The sequence below is a fragment of the Notothenia coriiceps genome, unplaced genomic scaffold (assembly GCF_000735185.1).
Source record: "Notothenia coriiceps isolate Sejong01 unplaced genomic scaffold, NC01 NC01_scaffold00019353, whole genome shotgun sequence".
Classification (NCBI taxonomy): Eukaryota; Metazoa; Chordata; class Actinopteri; order Perciformes; family Nototheniidae; genus Notothenia; species Notothenia coriiceps.
In genome coordinates this window covers 278,949-288,948 of record NW_011352054.1, presented here as the reverse complement: position 1 = coordinate 288,948, position 10,000 = coordinate 278,949, and the positions used below count along the sequence as shown (strand labels likewise).

The window sequence follows — 10,000 nt, the reverse complement described above, 5'->3', positions numbered from 1 at the left end:
CTATATGTCATCGCCTTCAGTTTTCTATTGAACAAAACTTTTTAAAAAACTCAATCTGTTTTATTTGTGTTTCTGTGGATGGATTATGCGGCTGCTCATATCATTGGAAGATTTTGAAATAAAGAATACTGAGGTTGCTGGTGGGATGAATGGGGTATAAATCTAATCTGGGGGTTATCGGGATCTACTGCAGAACATAAAAGTGAACCTTTGTGCATTTCACAGAACATCAGCAACTGTATCTACAGCTGAAAACCGTTAGCCAGTAAGTTTTAAACCCACAAAAATAGATAGATGGGTCTTGAAGTGAAGAAAACCTCTCTGTATAGTATGTTATCCAGCAATATCTGCCTTAAGGTAACTTTAGCTAACATTAGCCATATTAAAGGTTCCCTGTGTAGCGCCACACTGCAGGTTGTGTCTTGTGGGTGTTTTAAACAGCAGCCTGCTATGGCCTTAAATGGATGCTATGAGACCAGTGGAAGTGAACAAAATCATAACAGTTTTAAACCACAGGGCTTAACAGTTAGCACTCACTGTAAAGCTCCATCAAGCTGATATAAGCTGCGAGCTAAGTTGATCATTCTCTGTAGATCACCACTACAGGAGACCAATGTCATGATACATTGTAATACAAATATGGATTGTTACTTTAAAGAAAAGTGAATCAGTACAGGTATTGAACATCTTCTTTTATTTGTTTTGCAAGTTGGGACTGTGTAAAATAGTCCAGTGGATGTTGGATATGACAGTTTATTGCCTGCTAATAGAAAATATCCCACTCTGAGACCTCCAGACGGTCATGTTATGAGAGAGAGTCCAAGCCTTGCCTGGCAAAGGGCCGGTCAGACTAAACGTCCTGTCTGGTATAAATGTTTTTTGTCCTTTCAGGAAGCTGTGAACTTCATGTGACAGGGCAGAGATTAGGTATCAAACTCTAAACAATTCTCACATTGAAAACCATTTACCAGAAGAGCTCAATGTAACACCGTACAGTGATATAGACTCAAGGTTGACAGATTAATGAGCCAGACAACAAGAGACCGCATGTGAGGTGTTTGAGATCGTTTAGAAACAGGGACTATATATATATATATAGACATTTTTATTCATTGGGATAAACCCCTTGAGATGCACAATCTCGTTTTCAAGGGGGTCCCGACCGGACCATCACTTAGCAGAGAGCAGAGTCAAATGTTTTCTATTTTCAAATGTGAAATGTTCAGTACATACTGTATCTAGGTCACAGTTCTTTAAAAACAAATTGAAGTTAACCTTATCAAAGTTATAGTCAAATACTATAGTCATGAAAGAATACACATACAAATTGAAACTATATATACATTTCTGGCCCTTATTAAAACTAACAATTAGGTTACTTATTATACATTATTTGGTATACTTAAAACTTGTGTTCTTGTGAAGAAAAGAATATTTGTCTTTATTCGATACCTCGATCTCCCTTTTACAAATGCCGACTTTGTATAATTCACTAATCATTTTATTATTCAGACTCCTTCATTCAACATTTATGAATTCCTTTTAATCTCAACTTTTGTATCATCTTTACACCTTTTGAGAGTGGCAAAGGGCTGCGGAAAAGAAAAACCTGGTGCATGAGATAATGTAATCTGTGATGGAGTTCGCATCATGCCGTCGACTGACAGCCGGTCCATCCAGCTGTAATGATGCTGCTAGGATACAGTAAAGAGAAAGAAAGAAAGATAAGAAAGACAGAGGTGAAAGTCCCTCAGCTTATCTTGAGGTGTGACCATAACAGGCTCCTTCTCCTGTTTTTTATATTATCAACAAATCAAACATCCTGTCGGGAAAGTTCTTGATGAGTTGGAAGCGGTCGCAAGGGCTCTATTCCCTCTGTATATCTGTCAAGTCAGCTTCTGAGTCAGTTTAAAAATGGTCTGCTGTGATTTAGCTTCACCAGCTGCAGCTTTACGTGGTCAGCTTTTGATCTTATGGTGGGAAATTTCCCATCTAACCTTGCTTCTTACCTCTGCCTTACAGTAAGTGTGTGTTATTGTGCGGCCTGTATTTTCTGCAGTGACCTCACTGCCCCCAAGCTACACACACACCAGTCACACACACACAACAGACACACACAGGCCTCAGTCTCTATTCAAACAATGATGTAGCTTCCTGCACACGCTCACTCAGTCTTATGACAGGGTATGACTATGGCTGACTGGATGTGTGACTAGCTCGAGTGTGAGAGGGGGAGAGACACAGAGAGAAAGAGAGATTTTGTGTAGATGTTGCAACGATACAGAGCTTTAGCAATGCTATATGTAACTATGCTAATACAACTATTGAATTGAATTGACAGAGAAAGAGAGAGGGCAATAGCCATATTTCATGTGGTTGTGTTGTTTTTCTGTTGTTATGTCTGTTGTGCAATCTGTTGTGGCAACAAACAGCTCCGCCCTTTTGTCTATAGGGCAAATACATTTAGTGGTCATACACACTTATAATTACAGGTCCAATTATTCCTGATGTAAATCACTCCAGCCTGCATCTGTTAATGTTTTAATGCTTGATTATCCATTTATTTGTGAAGGGAAAAGTACCCTCACAATTTGTTCCGCCCTCATACAGCGGTGATTTGGCTAAGCACACTATGGCAGTTGGTACCTACCATTATAGTATGAAATAAGAAATGATGGCTTTATTTCTACAGAACCTGGTATACACAGTGCTACAAAAATATAAATACATACAAAATGTAATGTGTTTTTAATCAAAGACATGCAAAATGTGTTCAAAAATAACGTTCAATTGGGGAAATAAAGTGTCATTACAATGTGTACATTATCTTTATAACTCCTTTATTGCGAATATAATCTCACGCACACGAGGAAGTGAGATGCGTGCGTTGCAGCTGTGCAGTGTTATCAATATACACAACTTTCCCCGCAGTTTTATTGAACCCTTTATCTAATCAGCCGTCTGGACCTTGAAACTCAAACCCAGGTCTGCACTGCGCAGCATTCCTCTGAAACACCAAGGGGAGAGGAGGAGGAGGGGATGGTGGGATGGATGAGAAAAGAGGGGAGGGAGAGATTAAAGGTGGGACGGAGGAAATATCAGAGAAGGGGCCGGGAGAAATTCTGGAGTTGTTTGGCTGTCAGGATGATATAACAAGGGTAATGAGGAGAGAAGGAGGAGGAGGTTACATTCAGAGAAGAGCAAGGTAGGGAAGAGGAAAAGGAAGAAGAGGAATTTTGCGAGGGAGGGGAACTGAGATGGCAAAGAGGGGAGGAGAAATACAAGTTAGTGAAGAGGAAGAGAGAAGGGTTAGGGTAGAAGAGAGGAGGAGAAGAGAATGGGTAGAAAAAGGGGAGACAGGAGGGAGAGAGTTGGTTAAGGGAGGAGGAAATGAGGACCTGATGGGGAGCTGCTGTCCAAACAGAGGAGCGGAGCAGGGCTTCGCCGCATCTGACACAGTTTAGGGAAATTGTAACCACTGAAGGTGTACTTTTACAGACCTCCAAACCGACTTTTAGATGCAAATCAAGCGCTCCTGGTATGTCCTCGTATTTATTCCGCCACAAACTCAGGAGGTGTATTTTGATCGGTATACAAAAAGTAACTTAGTTCAGGTCTGGAGATGAAGAAGAGAAGACAAGTAAAAGATGAGGAGGAGTTAGAGGGATGGAAACAGGAGACATGTTTCATGGGAAGTATGATGATTGAAAGTATGAGAGAGAGAGATCATTGGCTACAGTGTAATGTTAAATAACTTGAAGCCATGGTCAAATCGAGCAATAATAATGCCCTAAGAACAAATGTAAATATGTCTTAAAATAATGTGTGCTTGTACTTATTTCAAGAATAATTATAAATCATGTAAATGAACTTTTCTCATCGATATAATATCTGTGAATAAAAATCCCAACAATGATGAGATTCTGCGAAAATACAGTGACACCCTTTATTATATATACTTAAATGTTGTGTGAGAGCGCTGTGCTGTACGGCTCTGACTCATTTACACAAAGCTGAGGTCAAAGCTGCTCTATGCAAATGCTGACCAGCGACTGCAACAGTCTGCACGCAGGTCATTTATACTGCCCGAGCTGCACAGGGCAGGAGGGCGGATGATACATGGACCGTAAAACTGGAAAAACAGATGGAGGAGGAACTAGGACAGTGGGTCAGGGGGAAATGGGAGGAAGAGAAAAGGATGTGTCAGTGCTAGAGGAGAGGCAGACACAATGTGTTACTGCTGCATGAGGAGAGGGTGCAGTGTTGTCAGCAGATACACACAGGACTGAAGATGCAGCACTTATTGACACACACACACACACACACACACACACACACACACACACACACACACACACACACACACACAGTGATGCAGCAATATTAGTAATGCTATCAGCAGATTGTCCAAAGCACCAGTCTGACTGCCACTAGTGTAGGAGTGGAAAGGCAGATATAACCTGTGTGTGGAGGCATATTTACCATGATTTTATGATCTCTTGAAAGATAATGCTTATCTATTTATTACATTCATGTTTAATGAGATTCTAATCGAATATAAAAACATGACAAACAGATTTATAGTGTGTGCTCTCCTCCTCCTTGGGATCCAAATGGTTAAGTCCAGCAGCAGTGAGTCAGGCCGCTCCAGGTGGCACCGTTTACACACCTCCAGTCAACCGTGGCCAATTGAAGTCAGGTCCAGACACACAAACTCACACACCGGCAAGCACATGCACATAGTTATCAATAGTTCAGTGACCTGTAGTGGAAAAGTACTTTGAAATGCAATTTTTTTCCCATGTTGCACTTGTAAACATGTTTTTCTCAGCAACACCTTCCTTCACATTCATTCAATCCCACACATCTACAGGAAGCTGCTTGGTACAAACACACTGTGTAGCGCTGTTGGCTTCCTAACAGCTGCAACCTTCTTATGGGCATGTAAACTCTCAAGGCCCGCTTTATGCTGAGTCAGAGTTCAGCAGGTTTGAATCGGCAACTTCTGCACTGTGCACTGTTGCTGTCAAAACCTGCTGAATGCTGTGTTTACCAAATGCAGATTGGTTGAGTTAGGAAAGGTGTTTGAAACAGTTTTCCACCTCAGGGTTTCTCATATCATTTTTATTATGAAACCTGATTTTCATAGCTAAGCCCGCAGCTTGTGTTTATCCTTGTGATAACATCTCACAGTCAGCCTCTTTAGCTTTTGCTCAAACCAGTAATGATCTATATTTAGAAACGTGCTTCACATGTTGGTGACAGGAAGTTGTTAACATTTATAAGAGATTTATTTTAAGTACCATCAGAACAACATGTTTTTGAGATAACAATGAGAAAGTATTAATTGTTTTATCATTATACATTTTTACTGTATGGCACACTTGTTTTTTAACCTCCTGACAAAAAGCTGGAGCTTGTCAAGTACACTTGTAGGGCTCCAAAAACGACAGCCAATTAAATGGAGTCCAATCTGCCTTTTAGAAAAATCCATAACTGGTCGACCTCATAAAAATAATCTTTAATACCAGTGCTGCGGGCCAAGTCAAAATATGGTCTGCACACCACAGGGTGCCACGATGAGAAAACAAGCATCAGATGGTCATTATGCTTCCACTTTCTTTTGAATCCAAAGCCGGATGGTACAACAAGTGAAACCTAATGTGGCAAAGAGAAAACAGCGCGAAAGGTTTCTCGAGCCAAGTAATGGTGCCACATGAGGTCAAGATGCCCTTTTAAAGGCACGTAGCCATTCGTTTTTCCACTGTAGCTGGACAAATATAATGTTGCTCTGTCATCTTTCTTAAAATAAAGAGCTTAAGAGGTTCTACCAAAATGACACAATGTACTTTTGAACAGATATGTTTTATTGTATTTTCCCATATTGGTGTTGTTTGTGTTTAGAGGGATATCATGAAGGAGAGCAGCAGGGTTTATGTGTGGTCCCACAGACATAACAACAATTAAGTGGTTTAATGAAGGCTGTTAAATTGACATGGAGAATAGCGCTATACGGCTCAGCGTGATTATTTGCAGATGGTAGAAGAGAAGCCCAAATGATATATTCTTTTCTAAGCGTATGTGTGTTAATGTGCTTATATTAACACACTCGCGTTCTATTCTACTTTAATTTATTTGTAAAGGCTTCACATCTCATATTCTCTTTTTTTCTGTCCTCCATCTCTTTCCCCCCCTCTCCTCTGTCTCAGGAATGCATTGAATGTCCTTATCTTTGCCCAGGCAAACACAAGGGTGAGCCAGCAGCAGAGGTTGAATTCCTCTGCAGATCCCAGGCAGACAGACCGAACCACTATGGCATCTGGAGGCCTACAGCCATAATGGCTCTTTCCTCTTACTGTAAAATCCCCCCAAAAGACACTAAGCTAAACTCAAGGCCAGACTGCTGAGAGTTAACACAGCAGCAGGGTAGCAGACCTTTTTTTGTCTTCTATCAGAACCTACATTTGTTATATTACCAAGTAGTAGTATAGCGACAGCAGGAAACAAACAAAGTCGCTGAGCGGCTGAGGTATATACCAGGCCTGTTTGATATTGTATGACACGCAAAAAAAAGTACTTGCTTAGATCAAAACTCAATCAATAGTAATGTAGTTTAATGAAAGTAACGCGATGATCAAACATAAACATTGTAATATTAATAATCAAAGCAATCATAAATCTTGCGGTCAACAAAAAGTACAACGACCCTGAGTCCCCCTCTCTTCCACACACACACCTCACGCAGGTGAACAGGATTATAATTCCCCTGAGTGCCGCCCATAACCATGTGACCCAAAGCAAGCAACCCATTGCGATTAAACAAATATCTTATGATAATACTAACCATTACTCAAATATAAAACTAGTACAAAACAGATGTGTAGATTCAAAATGCATTACTATGTACGTTTCGTGGCTCCTACATTACATTCATAATTGGATAGAGGACAAATGTACTGACCCGTATTCAACACAGCTGGCCCATGTTTGGCCTGTGGCAGCTCGAACAGTAGTTTCCTACTTGACATTTAGGTAGCAGCATGGCTCAGGAGGAAGAGCAGCCGTCTAGTGATCATAAAATGTTCTGGTAATCTACCATGACTTTAATTCCAATAACCTTGATGACCAATAGGTTGAGGTGTAACATGAGGCAAATCACACGACATGCACAAACCAAGTCCAAGTCAAATGCTCTAGTGCAGAGGTCACCAACTACATTTGTCCAAGGGCCAAAATTAATCCTAGACGCACTTTCGGGGTCCAGAGATTTATAAATAATTGATTAATATGTTCACTTTATTGAAACATTTATCTTTTTTTTTATAAGCCTGTATCCGGGGGTAATAAAACTGAAAGCAGTCCTGATTGGCAGGGAAAGGAATCCACTTTTTTATTAATACCATGTCCTGATTGGTGGACGCAAAAATATCACTGTCAAGAGCCTCAAGCGTAAAGTTGACGTGGAAAACCGCAGTTTTAATGAGGAATGGACGGATAAATACGCATTCATCATGCCATCGTTCAATAAGGCTACACCTGTTTGCCTTATCTGCAATGAAACGGTCGCTGTTGCAAAAGGACACGGCGTACACATACTGTATATATAGGACATAGAACAAATGAAACCGATAAAATAGTGCAATGGTTAATGTGAGTGCTATGCTTTTCCTGTCTGCCTGACAATTGTTGGTTATAAAATAATTGCCTCAAATGTAATATCTTGTCTTGATTAGTTTGCTCAGTTAAGTGTTTAAACAACGTCATTTGATAATCTAATAGGACTTCATGAGCAATGCAGAAGATGAGATGAACAGTTCCTGAGATATGTGAAGGACATACAGCCAGACAGAGATTCATACTTTATAGCTACGCATACACGCTTAAAATCACAGACAGAAATCCCTGTTCACCTAGCTCTCTTTTCCTCAGTACAAAAACTAATCTAGACTTTTTATTTTGTGTGTGTGATCCAGACAGCCTGCCTCAAGACGCACACAGTAGCCATTGATACCTCCACACAATGCACCCTCACAAGAAAACACATGGGATCACAATGCTGCGGCTGCTTCACGTATGCCTGTGCATAAAATTACAATGACAAGGAACAGACAAAAGACAGTGCTGTGCTGTATTAGCATCCATGCCGTCCACAATATACACACACACACACACACACACACACACACACACACACACACACACACACACACACACACACACACACACACACACACACACACACACACACACACACACTGTTCACTCCTCAGATTTTTAAATGGATTTCCTTGCGTCACATCAGAGTACAATGCTGGTACAGAGGCCTGTTTTAGCTGCAGGGCTAACACACTGCAGCACTGGTTGTTAGTGTGAGCGAACCTCTTCAATAATGTAACACAGCGGATGAATTTCATATGTTAGAAGAGTGTGTGTCCCATGCTCTACTGATTTACTTTACTTGGTACAATTTGCACCGTCACACATCACTGTCTCGTTTTAGGTCAGGTGTTAATTTATAATAGCTCTGAGTAATAATTAACATCAGCATCTCCTCTGGGGTTTCACATACATGTGGTTTAAAGAAAGAACATCTGAGATTGTTGTACTTCGTTAAATATTATCAATCAGTGATGTTTTCAGGTTAGTTTTTTTTAGTGTCTGCCACAATACCTGAAGCTGTTCTTTCTGCCTATATCTTAACAACAGTTTTCTTATTATTACATTATACAAAGATAGCTGCATCTTTTCCCTGTTTAGAGAAACGAACAAGACAGTCAGAGCTTTTTATTTGGATCTAAGAACCAGCCTGGGATGTTATCGTCCTGTGAAAAAGCCATCAAATCTGCAGTTATCTTCTCAAATAACATTATTTCCTGTCCTGCCTCTGAACAGGAATTGGATCAAATCAACACAATGTATACTGAATAATGAATTAAACAGATGTGAGCTTGGTTTGATTATCAGGCTGATGTTCTTCAGCTCTGGCCCTAAAATATAGCATAAACATGAGGTGCATAGCTTTTTCTGTTACAATCTTAAAGTTTTAGGGATGATCTTAACTTCAATCTGCTTGATTTGGCTTTATTGTGTTTAATATTGTCCATCTTTTATCCACAATCCAATCATTCTTAACAACATTTCGTTGTTGTTGTATTGAATCAGTCAAATGTACACTGTTGGAATAAAGTTTTTTCTCAACCATTGATAGCATTGTCACTAGTTGGCAGGATAGCTGCCTTTGTTCCCTTTATATTAAATGAGTTGGAGGGACATTAAAATGATCTGATACAAATAGTTTTCCCCGTCAATTTCAGAGGGGAACATTCACTATCCAAATGATATTTCTCTCTTTGTCAGAACACATAATGAGTCATTCCGGGATATATATCTTCACATCCTATTTCCTCCACCACATCTGCTGTGAACAATCCTCCACAACAATGGCTGTACAGGATACTATATGTGTACGAGCCACACAAACAGCCGCGCAGATCCTCATAACATCGGTTTCCCCTGCGTCCATGATCACATGGTCCTCTGCTGCAGGAAATACCTGTTTCAATCCTGACTCAGTGTCTAATACTGAAGAGTTTTCTGGACACTTTACTACTGTAGCTTGCATCTCGTTACATTTAAGTAATCACTCAAATTTAACAAAGTACATTTCTTGCTAAATCTATTGTGTTATGTAACTTCAAAAAATATAGAAAGAAAATGCTCTGAGCCTCATGCAGGCACATCCCTCGTCTACTGTATTTAGAACATTTTAATATACTGTATGTGTTGACAGATAAAAATAATTGCCATTTAGAGTATACACACACACACACACACACACACACACACACACACACACACACACACACACACACACACACACACACACACACACACACACACACACACACACACTGAGGACAGGTTACACAGAAAGCTTTAGCATCTGTTTTTGTGCAACATTGGGAAGCTTAACTTTTTTTTCCAATGTGGGGGGGGGGGG

General features: G+C 40.2%; 1 protein-coding gene across 1 annotated transcript in view; it reads left to right on the top strand.

Annotated features, from left to right (window-relative positions):
* The first annotated feature begins 3,047 nt into the window (after positions 1-3,047).
* Positions 3,048-10,000, top strand: part of rnf13 (ring finger protein 13) — a 17,837-nt gene continuing 10,884 nt past the window's right edge. Inside the window, exon 1 of the mRNA XM_010778703.1 lies at positions 3,048-3,158. Coding sequence (XP_010777005.1) covers positions 3,048-3,158 — 111 coding nt within the window. The remainder of the gene's footprint in view (positions 3,159-10,000) is intronic.